The following is a 21,301-nucleotide window of genomic DNA, read 5'->3' as shown; positions in this document are numbered from 1 at the left end:
CCATGAGATAGGTGTTATTATTCCCATATTACCAATCAGAAAATGGTGGCTGGAAGGGATAAGAAACTAGCTCGAATAGACAATAGAAGCACAGAACTTCTATTATATGTGTAACTTATTCCAGAGCTCAACTTTTAATCACTACCACTTAATGCCTTAATAATTATCCACACAGCTAAGACGTTTCGCATACATTACATGTTTTACCGAAAAATGACCCCGTTAAGATAAAGCCTCAATTTTCCTTTCTCATCTTAAATTGATGTGACTAGTTTGGTGGCACATAAGTTGGCTTCCTTAGAGAATTAGAACAATTATAAGCCTCTCAGGAATCAGCAAATGGTGAGGTTTGTCAAAAAGTAAAATATTACAAAGGCAGTTGCTATTAATTTTTAAATAATTGCTGGATCCTAGTCCCATCAGCAAGAAGCTACATATATATATTCTGCCTAATTTGATGGGGATGAACTTCAAAAACAGATTAAGTCTTTTTAGTTTTTCACCTCAAACAAAGATAATTAGCTTGAAATATAAGAGATGAGAATAAATCACAAACACGGTTATTTCAAAGACATTTCCTTTCACTTGATCCTGGTTTGCCTGACGTCTCGATTCATAAAAAGTAATATTCCATCTGTATGTGAGTTTCGCACGTTTTGTTCAGAAATACCATTCTTATATTTTAGCCTCTAGATGGTAATTTCCAAGGTTTCAGCTCCTCTCTTTTGACAGCTATTCAGCGATTGCTCGGTATCTCATGAGTATAAACAGTAAATAGGGAGATAGGGTGAAAATGAGAAATATCAAGAGGTCAAAGATTAAGTGAGGGAATTTTTCTTTATGGGCCTGAGAGAAGTCATTAGTTCCACTGTTCTTGCTGCACTGAAAGACCAGGAGCCACTCCTCAGTCCTCCTCCCGTGGCTTGGTCGTGTCAGCTGCAGCTCTCACTGGCCTGGAAGGGACCTGAAGAAGACATATATGTCTGCCTGATAGTTTTAAGCAAGATTTTACCCAATATAGCAGCACAGACATCTGGGAAGTGCTTGTAAAACTGAAATAAACATTTGTCGACAAAGCCCAAAGTTTGCCCTAAAGCATTACATTTTTTAGCATTATCTCATTTCTAGCAAAACCTCTGCCTTAGGACCATGTCTAGAGGCCTAAACAAGAGCCTAGTCGATTTCTCTCTGGTGACTTTCTCTGATTGTACCATGCATCATGTTCTCTCCTAACTTGTTTACCCTGAGTTAACATTTGTTTTAGCCATCTAAAGAATCACTCCTAATACCACTCATGCATTTGGTTCCACGGATCAATATCAATAACAAAACGTTGAATGGAATAATTTTCTCACTTTGTCATTCCGTTGGATTCACCAGCCACATACAGGTGAAGTGTTGGTATTTGGGTGCTATAGTGAATAGGGAAAGAGCCTGTATTTGCTTTGGAAAATTATCCACCCTTTTCCAAATCATGGACTCTGGCTGCATGTCCTTTAATGAAACATTTCTAAACCTGACCAAACTGCCAGAAAGAAATTTGTAATAAAAGGTTGTCTTTTGTATCACTTCCCATTTTTACCTCATTACTATGACAAAAAGTGTGTTAGTGTCTGAACATTTCATCAGTTCTGAAAACTGTAGCTGCAGGCAGTTCCTAAATGGAAATTGGTGAATTGTTGGATTCCTTATTGGCATGTGTAACACACCCACAATTGTTTGATTTGCATTGCATTTGCACACTTTACACTCACATCTTTTTCATGGTGTACTGGGTGGGGCTGGGAGAGCTTGGCTGGTGGTAGTGGAAGGAGTTGTTTTAAAATGGGGTGAAAGCCGATTTGGGGTTGCTTGTATAAATAGGTAGAAATCTAAAACACTGCAAAATATTAAATTGTTCTAAAATAACATCTTACGTATCTTCTTCTAGTATCACTGGTACTTATATTCTGTCTTTCAAAATTCATTCTAGGGTTGCATTGAGTGAATTATCTCCCTGTATGAATTGGATAGCAGAATCAGTCTAATCACCTATTTGAAACGTTTGTGTGGGGAAAAATTTTGATCTTTCATGAGGAAACTGACCTGTGCAAGTCATGGTGGCAACTCCAAATGATTAATTTTTTTTCTCCTGTGTCAGAACTCTAATGAAACAGGTAGAGGCCACAAGGATCTGCACAACTATTTCTTAACGTAAGGTATTTCCTTTGCTTAGCAAAGATTTTTCTGCAGGATGGCAGACAATCACCTTAACATCTGCACTATCTCCCATGTGAGATAGGCTTTGCAGACTGCTGCCAAGGCCTACTTAAAACAATAAACACACATATATCCAATCACAAGTTTTGGTATTAGCTGTCCTGAAGGCCCAGAAGGGAGTGTTCACACCAACTTGTAGGCCAGTAAGTAGGCCTGTAGCCAGTACAACACCTCAGATACATCCCAAGCGATTGTGGATGGGATCTCAGGATATGGGGTGTGGTTCCTCTGTATCTTCCTTGATCCTTGATCTCAAACTCATGACAATCCACATAAAAACTAGGGAGGTGCCATATCAGCAAAGTTTGCAAGGGCTGTAGACAACCTTAACTGTGGCCAATCTCTAAAGCTCCCCTTCTAGTTAATTTCACTAGCACCCTGCATGCTTAAATGTGACTGATGAAAAGACAGCATTGCCAGCTCCCAGACCAGCCCTTTGGACAGGGTCTGGGGAAGGTAGCAGCACTTGAATTATTCTAAAATAGTCTCTTACATGTCCTCTTCCAGTGTCTTTGGTATTTATATTCTGTGGTTCAGGAGCCATTTTGAGCACCAGAGCCAATTCTCCAAAATCAACCCCCACAAAAAAACTGACTGGAGTTATCTGGGACAGACACAAAATCCACATGTCCCCTACAGAGCAGTGTCCTCTGCTTCTCGCACAGTCCAGGAAGGTTCACTGTTGGACCACAGGTGACTGTGACTGAGAATTGTGTCAGAGGAGGGTTCTGAGCAGCTGGGATCTTCACCATGGTGGATGAGAATGGGATTGATATGTTGATAATAAATCTCCCGTCACTGAAGAAACAGGTGATCTGTTTTGTTATTTTTCTTTGACAAACCCTCAGAAGGGGGAAAAAAAATCCACCCTAGTAAAAGGACTTCTTAAATGCTAGAATTGGACCAATTGCTTTGAGAGAATTAGTCCAGGTGGACTCATGTTTTAGATAGATATCAACCCACTATTTATCTTGGTGTTTAGAAAATAAGAATTTTTATTTGTTTCATAGAATCTATTTTGCTTTCTCCTCCTTCCCTCTGCCTCCCACTGTTCAATAATGAGGCTACAATTCCTGGCTGAGCCTTTGGTGGTCCCCAAAGTCACCCCAGGAAATACAAAGCCATGATCCTCAAAGGGATTACATCCTAGATGGAAAAGGAAAAACCCTGGAGATGACTGCATTCTGGGGCAGCCAAAAAAATTTCCCATAGTGGAAGGATTAAGCTTTATAACCAAGTAGAATTTGAATAGGCATTTAATCTATCTATCTATTTTAATATTTGGCTGGTTACACTGTAATTTATGTAATTGCATGCTTCTCTTACCTCCTGGAAAATTGAGCCTCAAAGTTTGTGAGCATTAGAATTATCTGGGAAATGTATTAGAAGTACAGTTTGGGGTGCTTTTGAGAGAGAGAGTCACACATATGCCTTCTCACTTTTAGAACTGAGGTCTGAGCCTTTCCTTGGGTCATATCTTCTTTAGAAGATAGTCAGGTATAGTTTGTAAATAGAACAATTTTTCCTCTTATGGACATTTAGAAATATTCATTTATCTCTAGTTACAACAAATAGATTGGAAATCTAACCGGGATTCGGATAAAGATCCTGATTCAAGGTTGGCTCTCTCTGGCAGCTGGCATGGGGTTGGGGATGGCTCTCTGGACTGGTTGCTCCTGAGGACAAGAGGAGATGGGATAACCGTGAACAGCTGGGACGGGCCCAGGGCAATTTGGCAGGGCCAACCTAATTTGGGAAGGTGGATACCACAATCTCTGTGGGGTTTGAGTCCTGATGCTGCCACATCTCAGCCTCCTGAACCTGCTCAAGTCCCTTAGCACCTCTGGATGTCAGCTCTTGAGCTGACTGGATCTTGGTCCTACTTGCTTGCAGTTGGTATTAATATGAGCAACATTTACTGAAAAGGGTTGGCATACATATTAAATTATCTAACACCTATGAAACTTGGTAGAATGAAAGTCAGTTAATTTTGTGTACTTAGTTTATCTTGAAATTTTCAAATATTCCATATGATTCCATACAATTCATTGTCTTATTAAAATATTTTATATGGCATGCATTACATGTGTTGCGTTTTTAATAGTTAAAACTTTCTTTTTTAAATTTTAAAATGAAAAAAAAAAAGTGCAATTTCTTGGGCCTTCTCTTGAGAGATTTTTGGCTCAGGAAGGCCAAAATTCTTGGGTTAGGCCTCAGGAATCTGCATTTTTGAAGCATTCCTGGTGATTGTAACACAGATGATGCTTGAGCTACCTTTTGAAAAACAATGCATACACTCTGAGTTTCTTATTATAAAGAGAAATATTCTGTATGTCCTCGGCAGCTAGGACAGAGCATGACCCATTATAGGTGCTCAGTAAACATGTGATGAATGAATGAGACATGCACAGTTGAATGAAAAGGAAGACTAATCCTACGTCAGTGATTTTCAACCTGAGTACTTTCGACATGTTGGGCAAATGATTCTTTGCTGTGGGAGTTGCCCCTGATCATGGTAGAATGTTTAGGAGCATCCTTGATCTCCACCTACTAGATGCCAGAAGCACCTCTTCTACTTGTGATAACCAAAAATGTCACCAGAGATTACCAATTGTCTCCTGAGAGCAAGTCATCCCCAAATGAACCACTGTCATAGATGAGTGCAGCAGCATAAGGGTAGACTCCTAGCACAGTGGGTGGCACGGAACAAGCATTAAATAAACATTTGTATCACCACTTAAAGCACGGTCATTGCTTAAAACCATTTTGGATGTTGACTTTTACAAATGACCTTCAGATGAACTGGAGGAATCTCAGACTAGATAGAGCCTTCCAACAGAAAGGGTTATTTGATGGTTCTGTAGGCCTCCTTGTAAGGTTAGATAATTACTTTCTTCTTCAGAATGGTTATCTGAGTATGGTCATAAGAGGAAAATTAATTTGATTTTGAGCATTGCTAGATGTCTGGCCCTTAATTTAAATAAATTTATGTGTTATAATTTATCAGTCTGATTCCCATTAACTCGGTGGGGAGTCAATGAATAAATCCATACACAAGACTTGAAAATGTAACCTTGGATATGATCCACTTGTTATGTTCCTGAGAATTAGAATCATGGCCTGTATATGGACACATTTCTCTTCTTCCTTCCCATGGAAAGTTTAAAGCCACACACACTTGTCAAAAAAAGTTCCTTTGTCAAGGAACTCACTTTGTCAAGAAAGCAAATGGAAAAAAGAAATAAAGGTTATTGTCGCAAACATCCTCTCCACTTCATTGCTTAAACCTGTGGCCACTCCTATAGCTTTAACCAAACAATTGAGTTTTTCTGGGGTCTGGGGCAACTGAGGCTGTGGTGCAAACTAGAAGTAGATGACTTTGTGCTGTCCTGCATCACAGGAAAAAGTGAGGATTAGTATCCCCATAGAAGCACACACGGATATGTGTCCTCTCAGATTGAATTCTTCCTTTTACCTGGGGTTCAACACAATGAATTGGGAACTTTGGTAAGATAGGTACAATGGAAGAAATACTCGATAGGGAATCTTGCCTGCATTCTGCCTAAATTCTACCACATCAGCAGCTATTGCTGTGATAGCAATGGCAAAGGCAACAGCAATGGCGAAGGTGACACCAACAGCAGCTACCACACCCACAGATGACACTTGTTTCTACTACAAGAACTACTACTACCACTACACACTTCTCTACAACTGCTATTGCTACACAAGCACAACTATCATTGCTTCTGTACAGCCACAACAGCCTCGATAATAACTCTATTACAATTCCTGCTGCTACTCTTCCACTATTTCTGGAAAATAACAGCATTGAGAACTTACTATATTTCACAGACTTCACAACAATCCTCTGAGGCAGGTATTAGAACCCCATGTTTCAAAACTGAGGCTTAGACTTTGAGTAACATGCTCACTGAATGCAGTATTCGGGTGCCAGGGAGTCCACTCAAGGTGTGACTCTGGATGTCCAGTTCAATGATATGCTGTTCTACACTGTCTCCCATGTGGCTGTATAACCTTTGGGCAGGAAAATTCACCTTCTGGAACTTGGCTGTCATGCTTATAGAATGCAGAGGATGGACTAGATGGTGTATAAGCAGGCCCTTCTGTCCCCTCTCAGAATGACTGTATCACTGTATTGTGTGAACTCAGAGCAACATGGCATCACACAGTGACATATAAATGAATGTTCAGATGTATCCTCTGGCTCTCACGGGAACGGCTGGCTGGAGCCAACAGATGATAATAGAATTTGTCTGCTTCTGGCCAACAGGACAACACTGAGAACAAGATCCCCAGTGTCCACACCAAGGCTGGCCATAAAGTAGAACATTTTTATTAGAACTTTGCCTTTCTTTGAGGTTCAAAAAATGATGACTACGGAAACCCTGTAAGTTAGACATCCTTCAAATCATGTTAATTCAAGATAAAAAGACAGGAGGGATGGTTAGGAAGCACGAAGAACAAGATCAGACCTGTTTGTAAATAACAGAATGGTGAATGGCAACAATGTGTATAGTAGTGTTGTTTGTACTAGCAATAAATTGGATGCCACTTACATGCCCAGCAGGAGGGGACTGGTTAAATAAATTATGAAACCTTTCTCCAATCCGATACCATGCATTAAAAATCATCATTAAAAATGATGTGTAATTCTATATTTGACACAGAATGATACCAATTTTATAGCAAATGACAACATAAATTGTTTTATAGCATAATCCCATTTCAAAAAAAAAATCAACATTTCATACTCTCTATGTACCAGGAAAGTTTTAAAAAGATATACACAAATATGTAAATTGTAGATACTTCTTGGCAGTGGGATTACACTCAATTTTTCTTTTGTCTGTATAAATCTTAAATAATAAGCAGAAAACAATATAAAGCTATTTCTAATTAGGGGAAAAATCTAGATGTAGGGGGTTACAAGTAGATTCCAGTGGTGTGGCCCTTCTTTGAAATCATTTTCTTCTCATCTCAATTTTGCAAATTATCTATAATTTACATGCTACATTAGAAAATCAGACCTGTTCTTTTTAAAACACTAAACCTCCTAGCTGATCAGCCACGCTATTTTTTAGCTTTGATTTTGAGCAACTGGTGGTGTCTTGTTAAAGTCAAATCCTCCCAGAAGGAGATGGGCTAATAACTGACAGGTGCAAAAGGACGCCCCGTAAGTTCTGACAGCTGCGCGTTTGAACATTCCCAGAATAAGTGCTGAAATTCAAAGACAAGTACTTTGAAGGACATAATGCTTATTTGGATATATACATTCTAAGGTGTGGGATAAGAAAAGTACTTTTTAAAAAAGCACATAGGTGAACACACAGAAAGATACAGTCAGCCCCCTTTTTAGCATAAGTTTATATAATTTTCAGGTAACTTTCCTTCAATCTCTAGTCTTGCCTCTCAGACCCAATTAGGTGTGTGGATCTATTTTCCTCCATCACTTTTCTCTTTGAGCACAGTGCATTCTGGGCTCATTTTTTTTTTTTTCCCTAGAGGCCTGGAAGCAGTTTAATAGGATGAGTCAACAAATGAGCTTAATTGATCCTGTTGGGCCCTCATTTATGGAAGGATGGTGAGGAGCTGATGGCTCAGTCCTCTTCTGAAAATGATGGCTTTGGAAAAATGCATTTCTATCTAATTTTATTTGCTGAAGAGATATTCACCTATACATTAATCAACACACATTGATCTCTAGATTCCAAGCATCCCCACTTTAAAACACACGTTTCTCCAATTCTGCTGGTAAAACACACGTTTCTCCAACCCTACTTGGTGACTTCCAGTAGCTGTTCTCCAAAGAGGTTCAATGGCTTTCATATACCTTCTTATAGCCACCCTCCCTTTCCCAGGCACCACCCCCACAACTCTAGAAAATCCTGGTGCAAAGATGAGAAGGAAAAGACCTATTCACCAGAGGAGTAAGAACTAGCCCGAGGTTAGTATCAGACTTAGGTCAGACAGTAGAGCCTGACATTTTTCTCAGGTGTCTCTCAATTCTCCCAGCCTGAGTTTGTCCTCTCCAGCATTCTCTTAGGCTGCCAAGACTCAGCGAATTCAGGACCCTTTCTTGGTCTTGTCCTGAACACATCCCTCCAAACAATGTCCAGTGCTGGAGACTTCAACCTGCCAGCCTCCCTTCCAACACACCCAGAAGAAAACGCTTTGATCCTTTTCCAAGTCTTTGACCCATCTTTTGGTATTCAGCCGAGGTGCTTGGCATTATTAACCTGCCAGTTCACTCTCCCAGATGCCTGCTGACTCCTCCTTCCTGCTTAAAATGTCAGCATCTCTTTCTGCTCATCACTCTTAGCTGGCGACGGTGCTATTTCCTTCTCTAAGTTAAAGCAATAACCAGGGAACTTCCACAAACCCCCGTCTCCACATTCACTTACCTTTCAGCATCTGTGACCATAAATTCTGTCTTCCTTCTGGTCGCTGGAGGTGAACTGTCCACTTTCCTCTCCAAAGACAACACCTTCCGCTGTGCATTGTGAACGAGAACCCACCCTCTCTCTGTCCTGCTCCAAACACTGCTCCTTAAATTCACCCCCTCCCCCCACATCATCAGTTCCACCTTCTCTGATAGATTGCCCCCAGCTGTGCAAAAGCACTGCGTCTCTGCCACCTTAAAACAGTCTTCTTTGCTTCCATTGCTCCCTCCAGCTAGAGCTTCATTTTTCTGCTCTCTTTGAGTTGTCTCCTCCTCTGAGAGTTGTCTTTGCTAATGGTCTCTGCTTTTTCTGTGAACTTATTCAACCAGTTTTTCCAGGCTTTCATCCAAACCACTCCCCTGAAACTACTCTCAGCAGTCACCAATGAATTCCTTGTTGCCAATTCCAAATAGCCTCTTAACTAGTCTCCCTTTTCCCATCCTTGCCTCCCATACAGTACTCTAAATACAGCAACCAGATGTGAATCAAATCATGTCATGTCTCTGCTCAAAACCCTTTCCTCACCATATGAAGTCTTTATAATTTTATATAAAATTCTACATGATATGGCCCCCATTATCTTTCAGCTCTCATCCCATCCTACTCATCCCCTTGCTCAGCCTTGCCATCCTCTTGCTACTCCTTGAATAAGTTGGGTGCACACCTACCTCAGGGCCTTTGCACTGGCTGCTCTCCCTTTCTCTTTCTCTCTGACACTCTCTTCTACCAGTTATGTGCACAGCACGCTTCCTCAAAACCTCCACGTACCTGCTCAGATGTGACTCCCTCATTGAGGTTAACCCTGCCCACTCTGTTTACAAAATCCTACCTTTGGCACACCCCTCCCCATAATGAAGTTTGATTTTTTTTTCTCATATCTCTTATTGCATTTTATTATTTTTTTATGTATATGCATATATACACACATTTATTACATTTATTGTCTGTCTCCTCGTCCAGTATGAAAGTTCCTTGAAGGAAGTGATTTTTGTGTACCAGCTTTTAGAACAATTCTTGGCATAGTACCCACTGAGTAAATATATCTTGAATAAAGGAACTAGTGGCAAAATGACCAATAGTGCTCTATGGAACTTGGTTTCAAAAGACTTATAAGAAATGCAGAGTCTTTGGCTTCACACATGATGACTAGTTAATTACAGTCTCTGGAGGTGGGCCTGAAAATCAAGCTGATTCTTATGCACAATGATTCCTTGGAGTGGTGGTTCTAAGAGGGTTAAGGAACCAGGGCTACAGAATATGGAATGGTTATGTGGTAGTAAGCCAGCAAGAAGTAAGCCTCTCAAATAATTCACTAGGCTAACGGTTGAAACAGGGTCGATATTGCCCTCCAGGTGATATTTGGTAATATCCAGAGACATTTTTGGTTGTCCAAACTTGGGGGGGTGGAAGTGGAAAGGGTGTACAACTGGTATCTGGTGGTAGAGGCCAATGATACTGCTAAACACCCTACAATGCATAGGACAGCTCCAATAATAAAGAATTATCTATCCCAAAATGTCAATAGGAGTGAGGTTAAGAAACCTTAGACTAGGCTAGTTCCATGTCCTGGGCCCTTCATTTGGACAGCTTCTGATCCCTGGCTCCAAACAAGAAGTTTGGTAAAGATTTACAGAGGGAGACCAAAAGGTAACAAGGCAAAGAGAACGTTGCTTTAGGAGTAATTACGTTGACTTCCAGCCTCAGGCCTGCTTTTAATTCTATGCCCTTGGTTATATCACTTGTTCATTCTATTTGGACTGTTAGGAACTGAATTGTGTCCCCCAAAATGCATATGTTGAAGCCCTAATCTCCACTGTGACTGTATTTGGAGATAGGGCCTTGAAGGAGGTAACTAAGGTTGAATGAGGTCATAAGGGTGGGGCCCTACCTGATAGGACTCGTTGTCCTTATAAGAGGAAGAGACCTAGGGAATGTATGCACCCACAGAGAGGCCACGTGAGGATACCGTGAGAAGGTGGCCATCTGCAAGCCAGCAGGAGGGGCCTTCCCAGAAACCAACCCTGCTGGCACCTTGATCTTGGACTTCCAGCCTTGGACTGTAAGAAAATAAATTTCTGTTGCTTAAGCCATGCAGTGTGTGGTATTTGGTTACAGCAGCCGGGCAGACCAGGCCAGATAGCAAGTGGAACTTGCTGTTCATGCTGCTCAGTATTCACTCCCCTTTACTCTCATAACGACGTCTTGCTCTTTCTTTGGAGAAACACCTTAACTCCTGCACCACTCCCTGTAGTTCAGGTAGGGTTGACCTCACCATCTGGGTCTAAGGGCAGGCCTGTGACCTAGGCATGGCCAATCAGAGCGCCTAGTTCCCTTGCCGCAGTGACTGACACTAAGGCAGTAGAAACAACAAGATTCTGCTGGAGGTATGGGGGAAGAGGATATTGCTTTCTGCTGGCTGGAAGCTGGGAGAATGTGATCCTGCAGCTGGCAGACATCTTCACAAGGCTGCCTGAGAGTGAAGCCAACACTGAGCAAAGCAGAACCAAGAAACGGAAAGAAATTGAGTCCTGATGATTTTGTTCCAACCCCTAGATCTAGCTTTGCATATGGGCAGGTGGGAGAGAGGAGATGGAATTTGCATTCACAGAAGTCAACAAATTATTTGCTTAAGTTTGAGTTGTTTTATTTTATTTTTTTAACTTCCCACTGAGTCCTGCCTCCAATTTCCTTGAATGTAAAATAAGGAAGTAGATTTGCCTTATGGCTAAGAATTTGTAGGATGCACTAAATGGTACTGAAGAGCCCACTTTTTACATCTCTGATAATCACCAGTAATGACGATCACATGCCAGTGGAACCTTTGCCCCCAAAGAAATGTTGACGGGGAAGCAAGTGGAAGAGTACAGTGGGGATCAGAATTCACCAAAGCAAAGAGTCCTGGGATGAATTAAACTGGAAACAGGAGGGGCCTTCAAACACTTGGGACAAAGGGAAGTTCTGGTGGTGAGGCCAGTCAACTCTGGCCTGGTGAGGAAGAGAGAGAGAGGAAGAAATACAACTGTAAACTTGTTTTTAACGTGCGCAGGCCAGTTGGCATTCCTGGTAAGGAATCACGTAGCCCATATTATACCTTCCGTGATGCTCCCGGTGGGGAAACAGGGTTTATCGTTCCTAGGAGAAGACAGTCATAATTCAAAACCTTTAATAAAAATAACAGGGCTGGGTCCCCGGAAGCTTTCCTTAGAATGCTGGCACACATTCCACCTAACCTAATTTCAGCAATGTCATGAGTCAGAGCAGATCCCCATCAAGACTGTCATGCTTGTCATAACATGGCATTTGAAGAGAAGACATCCCTTCCCAAGAGGAATTCCTGCTAAGCAACTGTGTTATTTAATGGGGTTTAAAGATTCCTTTTAAGTTTCAGGGTCTGTTTGTATGAAATTTGCTTTGGACACTGAGCTCCATTTAAAGGGAAGCTGGCTTTCTCCGGGCAAGGATTCTGAGGGGCGGGCTCCACAGCTGGAATTAGCTAATGATGGCAGTGGGAGAGGAGGGGACTTTGGTTTGAATTTAGAATTGCAGATATGGTTTTTCACAGGCTACCACTTGTGATTCTGAGTTACATACCTCCAAAATGATCCCGTGGTTATTAATGACAACACTTGTCATTCATGGTGTCACTCTGGCGGAGGTGATTAGACCAGAAGTGGACACCTGGCCCAGCATTGGGCATCACAGTCTCTTGGGATTTGGAAATGGGACACAGAGGTACCTTACTGGGTTTGTGGTGGTTATTGGTTGTTTTTTCTTGAACTTGGGAACCTGTGCATTTCAAGAGACATGGGCTGATGGAGGCCTCAGTCCATTTTTATTCAGCCTGGAGGAAGGAACAGTGTTAGCTTTGAATCCTTTGGAGGTAGCCCTAGAATATCAGCCAGGGATCCAGAGAGAAGGATCCCGTGAAGTCTGTGGTTTCCAGATACCTGGAAGATTCCTTAACAGGTTAGTGATTTCAAGACTAGGCAATGTTAAGCAATAACAGCTAATTATCTAATCCACTTTATCTTTTCATTTCAAAAACTTTTCCTTTTCATTCTAAATTCTTTTCCTTGTGTTCTTACTGGTTTAATAGAGACAGATGAATAATGTTGCTATAATTACTTAAGCAGAGAATTATGAAGGCATTGAGAATATAGGAATAAAAGCCATACCAAACTGCTTTTCCTATTTTTTCATTCAACAATCAACACAGAAGACTTCTATGACCAGTTATATGAGTTTTTCTCCCCGTACAGCAAGCAAGCAATCATTTCTGCAGTGGACATCCCGGCCAGGTGTCCTCTAATTCAGTTCAATTCTGACACTATCTACCTGGAGGTAGCATCAGATCCCACAGGTTGAGGGCTCAGTCCCACAAGACTGTCCCCCCCCCTCACTTCTGATGTGAATCTCAAGCCCCAAGTTATTTTAGCTGTGCTTCTGGCTGACTGGCTATAAATCAGGGTTTCTCTAACCCCGTCCTTGGGTTTTCTAGGACAGCTCACAGAACTCAGGGAAACACTATGTTTACTGGTTTATTATCAAGGATATTACAAAGGATACAGGAGAAGAGATGCACAGGGGGAGGTGTGTCGCCCTCCAGGAACCTCCAAGTGTTCAGCTATCTGGAAACTATCCGAACCCTGTCCTTTTGGGTTTTTATAGACGCTTCATTATGTAGGCATGATTGATTAAATCCTTGGCCCTTTGTGATCAACTGAACATTGGGCCCCTCACTCCTCCCCAGAGGTTGTAGGGGTGGGGCTGAAAGTCCCTCTATTTATGACTTGGTCTTTTTGGTGACCAGCTCCCATTCTGAAGCCACCGAGGGCTGGCCAGCCACCAGTCAACTCTTTAGCATACAAAAAGGTATTTCTCACCTTGAAGAGTCCAAGGATTTTAGGAGTTATGTGCCAGGAGATGGGGATGAAGACCAAATATATATTTCACAATATCACAGGTGTCTTGGTCTTACCCATCTTTAAATTCTTTTCCTTTTCAGTCTAGACCTTCTCAAATAATAGCTTCTTACTCGTGAATTTTTTTTTTTAAGAAATAGGGTCTCACTATGTTGCCCAGGCTCAAGAACAGTGGCTATTCACAAGTGTGATCACAGCACACTACAGCTTGGGCTCAAGCAGTCCTCTTGCTTCAGCCTCCCAAGTAGCTGGGACTACAGGCATGAGCCACCATGAAATATTTTTTTCATTGAAAGGCAGAGAAGTTAACAAAAGATGTACCCAAGTAAGAAATATTGCCAAAAGGGCACAGTAGGTTTTACCTTATATAATTCTAAGAAAAGGATATCGTCTCATAGAAAAGTAGACATTGACTGCAAATACCAATACAAAAAGGCCAGCTTGGTGTGTGAATCATACACCCAGATATTACTAGTTCCTATATATCTGTCCCATCTTGATCCTAAGTCAGTATCCAAGTGATTCACTATTCCTATGGACACGTTTTTCAAAGTTTATCGTGCAGTTAAGTAGCAAGAGAAAGTTATATTTTTTTCATATTAGGAAAAAATTTGGGAATGAAATGAAGCTTCTCATTAGTGACACTCTTCTCTTTTTCTTTTTCTTTTCTTTTTTTTTTTTTTGAGACAGAGTCTCCCTTTTTTGCCCTGGCTAAAGTACAATAGCATCATCATAGTTCACTACAACCTCAAACTCCTGACCTCAAGAGATCCTCCCACCTTGGCCTCCCAGAGTGCTAGGATTACAGGCGTGAGCCACTGTGCTCGGTCATGACACTCGAAAAGAGTGTCACAAATCATGGCAGCAGATCATTAGGACCCTGCACTTACCCTTCCACTTCCTTTGCTTTCTTTACTTACCTACTGTTATGTCTTTTACCTCCCTGATTAGAAAAACTTTGCAAATGCTGTTTTAGTAAAAGTGCTGGCTGGGCCTTCTGGAAGAGAACACAGCTGGGGTAGAAGAAAGAGAGAGGGAGATAGCCCCCAGTGTTTCCTGTTTGGAGAACTTCAGGCAGCAAGTAACAGCTGAAACCTTTGTGGCTTGAAAAAATTAGTTTGTCTCTGTATCCCTTACCCAGCGTCACATAGAAGGAGGGGAGGATACCTCTTGTCTACTAGAAAAGGATGGCTCAGTCTCATAGTTTTGGGAGGATGAGGCATTGTTTGGCTGCCAGCGAAACAGCTTTACAATTAGCACTGAGACAATGTCTCTGGTCAGCCTCCCAGACATACGCAAATGGTAGTGGCAACTTAGCCATCAGTCAACCTACCCAACAAATTAGTCCTGGGATGGTTCCAATGACATTTGAATAAGAGCTACAGAATCTCTGGCTGAGAAATATAATTCATGAACACAGGTAATTTCACCCCAAGGCAATTTTCAGCAATATTTATGAGAGGGTGCATTTATCATGAGTCTTCCTGCAGGGAGTGAGAGACATCTATTTTGGCTTAAACGTAAAGGGAATTTATGGCTCAAATCCCTGGAAAGTCAAGGGACCAATAAGCTTCAGGAACAGCTGAATCCAGGGGATTCTCTCCAACTCCTAGCTCTGCTTTCTTCCATAGTGACTTTCAGTTTCACACAGGCCTTCTGTGCATGGTGGCTCCTGAGAGCTCTAGACTTACAACACACATACAACCACCAATCCTAGCAAAAGATGGCTTCTCTTTTCCCAATAGTTGTATTTCTGAGATTTCTGAGAGTGATTTATGTTGGTTTGGTTTAGGCAATGGCTAATAAACCCACTGGCCAGACCTTAGAAGTATTCTTTCCTGGAGTCAGTTATGTGTGTGTGTGTGTGTGTGTGTGTATGCATGTATGGGATGGAGTGCCATTGGCTCCCATTGGAACCCATAGACTGAGAATGGAAAAGGGGCAACTCCTTAAGAGAGAACAAAGGTGCTCTTACCAGAAGAATGGGGGCTGGAAGGTGTGTTTACAAAACCAGTGTTGGCAAATATTTACCTCAAGGAGACTCCTGCAAGGACTGGCCTTCAGACTTGGGTACCTGAGGGCTGGTGATTATCCAAATGAGGCATAAATGTTCTTACATCTTTATTCACACTCACAGGCTAGTTAAATCTGGCTCAATCATGTTTGACATATTTATTTGTTTATTTTTCCTAATAAGCCCTTTTTAAAGCATGGCACGTTTGACCTATTTTAAATTGACTAAGATGAGGCTAGATGGGAGGGGACTTAGGGATAGGAGGGGAGCTGACTTGCCTTTACTGAGTACTTAGCATCTATCAATCACGTTCAGATATATGATTCATTCTCTTCTTATGGTGCTCTTTCAAGGCAGGTGTTATTATTCCCACTTTAATATGGAAACTCAAAAAATAAGCAACAAAGAGACCTGTCCATGGTCACACAGCTAGTGAAAAAAATCTAGCTCTTATCTTCAGCCTAGCACATTATTGTCACATTTCCATAACTCAAAAAACTAATTAGGAAGCTAGAGGTCTCGTGTTTGTGGTGGTAACGGTGGAGGTCACTCCCTGACACTCAAATGTGTTAGTATCTTTCTATCTCTTTATATAATCTCTGTGGTTTGGTTGCTCATCTGTCTTAGTCTGCTCAGGCTGCTATAAGAAAAACCACAAACTGGGTGCCTTAAACCACAGACATTATGGCGCACGGTTCTGGAGGCTGAAAAGTCCAAGCTCAAGGTGCCAGCATTGTTGAGTTCTTGGTGAGGGCTCTCTTCCTGCTTTGCAAGTGGCCATCTTCTTACTGTGTCCTTGAATGGCAGAGAATGAGTGAGCTCTGGTCTGTACATATACTAATCTCATCACAAGGGCCCCACCCTTCTGACCTCATCTAAACTTAATTACCTCCCAAAGGCTCCACGTCTCAATACCAACATATTGAGAGGTTAGGGTATCAAGATATGCATTTGCAAGGCACACAAACATTCAGTTCATAACATCATCCTACACTTCCATCCTCAATAATCTCCACACATGGTCATTTATTCTCTTATCCTTTCCTCAATTCTGCCTGCCTGTCTCTCTTATCTCTCTTTGCCAAACCTATCCATGCCATAAGAGAAGATTATTTTGGAAAATGAGCTGGAGAATTCTCTTTCTTTTGAATTCAGGCATCCTTTGGCAGGCATGTTAGCCAAGGGTAGAAAGAACTCGGCTTGTGGAGGCTGCTCTTCCTCCCGAGTCCAACAACACCCATATCTTGGAGGCAGTGGAAGGCACAGAGATGATCCTCCCCTTTAGCCAGGCTTTACCACATTCCATCCTAATACGACTTGGGATTTCTGAGCCAGTAATCGTTATGAATAGGACCCCCAATTAACTTCCCCAAATAAGGAAGGAGACACAAAGCAACCACACTCCATTTGGTATGATGCTGTATTTGGCATGTACTGAGAGTAACAGGCAGAAGGTGCTAGCTGGCTCAGCTGAGCAGATTAATAACTTGCCTTGAGTTAACAGCTGAGTTTCATCCAGAAGTAAATCCTGTCTGATCTCTTAGTACCAGCCATGAGAGTATTCCATCTAGTTTGGAGGCAAGGATTTTTTGCCTTGTAATTGAGCAGCAAAATGACTCTGACTAAAGCATATTTTGTGCCTCAGGGTTTGGCTAATTTATGAATTAGGATCATGAGAGAAAGATGGCTTGCTCACTGTCATCAGGATTTTATAATCAAGAAGAATATGATCAAGCTAGAGCAGGGGTTCTCAGCCTGGGAGCAGATTTCCTGCCCCTCCTCCCCACAGGGGACATTTGGCAATGTCTGGAGACATTTTAAATTGTCACAACTGCAGGGGAGAAGCTATGGGCATCTAACTTCTGGGAGAGGCCAGGGAAACTGCTGAACCTCCTACGACACGCAGTACAGGCTGCACAACAAGGAATTATCTGGTCCAAAATGTTAGTAGTGCTGAGGTTGAAAATCCTAAGATAAATCATAAGTAGACAAAGACAATGCTTAGGCTTCTAGTCAGGTGGAATGTTTCCTTGGACTCACACTAGGAAATGTTCCTCCCTTTGGCAGAAGCTCCTGCTGAGGAACTTAGTCCTTGTATTAGTTTCCTATTGCTGCTGTAACAAACTACCACAAACTAGGTGGTGGCTTAAACAATACAAATTTATTATCTTATACTCCTGGTGCCAAGAAGTCTCACTACATCCCTTCTCTAGTCTCTAGGGGAGAATCTGATCGTCACCTTTCTCAGCTTCTAGAAGTTGCCTGCATTCATTGGCTTGTGGCTTTCTCCCCTTTTCAAGATGAGCAATCTCATAACTCTTCTCTGCTTTCATCATTTCTTCTTCTCTGATTCTCTATAACACCCCTGCCTCTGTTTTATGAAGGATCTGTGTCATTTCATTGGGCCCACACAGATAATCCAGGACAAGCTTCCCATTTCAAGACCCTTAACTGAACCACATCTGCAAAATCCCTTTTGCCATGTAAAGGTAACTTAGTCACAGGTTTGCACAGGTTTCAGGGATTAGGACATGGACATCTTTGGGGATCTGTTATTCTGCCTACCACAGTCCCCTTCTTCTGTTAGAAGAGTCTATAGTGTACCTGTTTGCTGAGACACTTTTTCCCCAAACTCCCCTGCATTACTAGAATCCTGTGACCAAAGAAAAATAAAAACTAGTTTTAGAAAAACAAAACAAAACAAAACAAAACAACATCCTCAACCTCAAAGACAGACAATTTTCTCAAAAAAACTCATGGTCATTTGCCCAAGCCACCATTCCAATTCCACATAAAGGTAAATACAACAATGATTATAATTTCAAGATTCCAAGAAGTCTATAGAATTGAGTTATTCTTTTGGGCTTCCATTATTTCTTCTTTTGGTATATAGATTAAAACTAGATAGGGTCTTATTTTTAAAAATTTGAATCTATAATCTTTATTCTTTCAACCCTGTTAGTCAAAATTTCTAGGACTACAGCTACTGTTTTGATCTAGATCCTCATCAATGTCCAACTCAGCTCTTCATGGTCCCCCAAAATGCAGATGCAGAACTTGAAGCTCATGGTAACAGTATGTATTAATTGCATTATTTGAGCACCTACATTGTTATCATTGTGCTTCAGAGGGAAAAAGGTACTGAAGAAATACCAGACACTCTCCCAGGGTTCCAAGAAATTAAAATGCATTTGGTTTCACTTAAGGGGTGTGGGAACTGTAAGAATAGAATTCAAGATAATTAAGTGAACATCTATGGAACATGTACTCTCACCAGCTTGTCCTAAAACTCTAAGATACAAAGATAAATACACAAACACTTCTTTTGGACTGAGTACTCAGGAGAGATGTGCCATAAACTGTCTTTTTATAGGTATTTCCATAATAGGAAAGATTTAATTTGTCCCCACCTCTAAAAATTTACATACTACCTATGTGTGACATTGTACAAAGAAAATCAAAAGTCATTTCTCTTGTCATTGAGCCATATTTTTCATTTGGTCCCATTTCGGAGAGGTAGCATGACATGGTGATAAGCACATTGGCTTTCCGGTACCCAGACCCCCCTTAGCCCTTTCCAAAGCAGTAGGAATCTTGGCAAGCCACTTACTATCCTCTATGTTCATTTTCCTCATTTGTAAAATGGGGTTAATAAGGGTCCAACTAAATCACTTTATTAAGGACCAGAAAAACATATAAGACCTTTACATAGTAGAAGGCACATGGTGGGTGGCTGCTGAGTGGTGGCTGTAATCATCGTCCTTCCCTGGTGCCCTGATTACAGGACACGCTGCTTCCACATGATGTACCAAGTTTCAGTCAGGGTGCACACTCACCCTTCACTGTGTCTGTGCTTCCCTGTGGGCTTGGGAAGAGCTTAAGATGAGGACGAGTTACAGTAGATCGCATTCCTCGGTTCATATTTGGGATCATTTTTTTCAATGCCTTTAAAGTGTAACTCACTTGTCATATAATTGGATGTTATAGAAGCCTCCACTTTTTTTTTTATTACCCAAATGAGTATCTTCTGCAAGGTGCTGACTCAACAGGTTTTTGAACCTATTACTAACGGAGTCATTTTTCATTTTAGACATAATCCCTCATTTTCATGGAGCACACAGGGCTGTCCACACAGCCAACTGGGAGTTTTCAAAATTCTCCACTTCATTCACATAGCTCCCATTTGGAACCATGTCTCTGAGAGAAAAAAAAATGGTGTCAACATTTTTGATCCATCCTATGCTTCTAGAAAATTCGAAGGTTGACATCTTCATTTTAGGATGCAGTATTTCTGTGGTTTTGTGTTGGCCTGCAAGTGAGAGCTTGGGATATGGCATCAGGAAGGACAGAATTTAAATCCTAGATCTGTCACTTAACTTGCTGCGTGGCTTTGGGCAGGATACTTAATTTTTTGTGTTTCAGCTAATCCATCAGCAAAATGGGGATTATAATAGAACCTCTCTAATAAGGGTGCTGTGAGATTTAACATAATACTTAGTATAGTGCCTAGTGCATAATTATTATGATGATGATTGCCACCATTAATATTATCAACATTATTTATTATTACCAGACTACTGTACTTCATTGATTTATGGTTGGGATAAATTTCGCTGTTAAATGTAAAGCATTTAGCATAGAGTCTGCCACAAAGTAAGTTCTTAGTAAATCACAAATATTATTCATTATTATTATTCATATTTATTTATCTAAGGGTTTTACACACTTTTTACTCGTTTGGTCATTATAATAACCCTATGTGTCAATTTTATTATCCCCATTTTATAGATGGATAAACTGAAGCACTAAATGGCTAAAGATCTTGTTCAAATCTCATAGGTATTAAGTGGCAAATCTGGGATTTGAACACAGGCAGTTATTAAACTGAGAGCCATTTTGTATCATTTGGCTACAAGATTCTTCTCCATCTAAGATCTATCACAAAAATGCCATTGGTCTGTCATTCAAGTCATGGGCATGCTGAAAGGCCAGTTAAATTATCCAGAGCAAGGCCAGATAAATGAGATAATAAAAGTATTACTGGGCTTCATATGGTCCCTCTCCTTCCAAGGCAGCAACCACCTGGATGCCTTAGAGAAGGTAGGAAGTCAAATCCTTAGTAAGATGGCTCTCCAAGTGGGAACAGCCATGAATTAAGCATGACTGGAAATGAATGAGACACATACAGATTCTAGCAGATCTGTTTTTTAGTAAGAATGACTAAGCTTTTTAATTGTTCTGATAGTGATTGAAACAACTTCTCATCAGCAGCAGCCTCACCCCCTTAAGAAGAAAGAAAGCTGTAAGGTGGAAGAGGTGGCTAAGGAACACAGCTTCTCCTAGGAAGCCGAAGTGTGAGATTATGATGCTGACTGAGGGTGCTCTAGTTAAGGTGGGAGGCCAAGAGAAATCAGAAGGTCCCTGGAAATCAGCAGGCCGGATTACTCAGTGCACAACTGAGATACTGCTGCTCCTAAGTAACATTGCTTCCCTGAATGCATCTGCCGCACGTGTAGCCCCTGTGTTTTACAGGCAGGAGTACAGGAGCAACGATGTGATGGTTCTGATACTATTATTCATGGATACAATTTATTGAGCACTTACCAAGCACTGGGTCCTTTCCATACTCGTTTTCACTGAGA

At 41.3% G+C, this 21,301-nt stretch overlaps 1 protein-coding gene across 1 annotated transcript in view; it reads left to right on the top strand.

Moving 5' to 3' along the window:
- The window catches only part of TAFA4 (TAFA chemokine like family member 4), a 217,353-nt gene extending 211,319 nt beyond the window's left edge, over positions 1–6,034 (top strand). Inside the window, exon 6 of the mRNA XM_069472055.1 lies at positions 5,841–6,034. Within this exon, the coding sequence (XP_069328156.1) occupies positions 5,841–6,034 (194 nt within the window). The remainder of the gene's footprint in view (positions 1–5,840) is intronic.
- The last annotated feature ends 15,267 nt before the right edge of the window (positions 6,035–21,301 follow it).

Source organism: Eulemur rufifrons, chromosome 7 (genome assembly GCF_041146395.1).
Source record: "Eulemur rufifrons isolate Redbay chromosome 7, OSU_ERuf_1, whole genome shotgun sequence".
NCBI classification, from domain to species: domain Eukaryota; kingdom Metazoa; phylum Chordata; class Mammalia; order Primates; family Lemuridae; genus Eulemur; species Eulemur rufifrons.
Note: the sequence above shows the minus strand (reverse complement) of the source record. Positions and strands in the feature narration are given on the sequence as shown.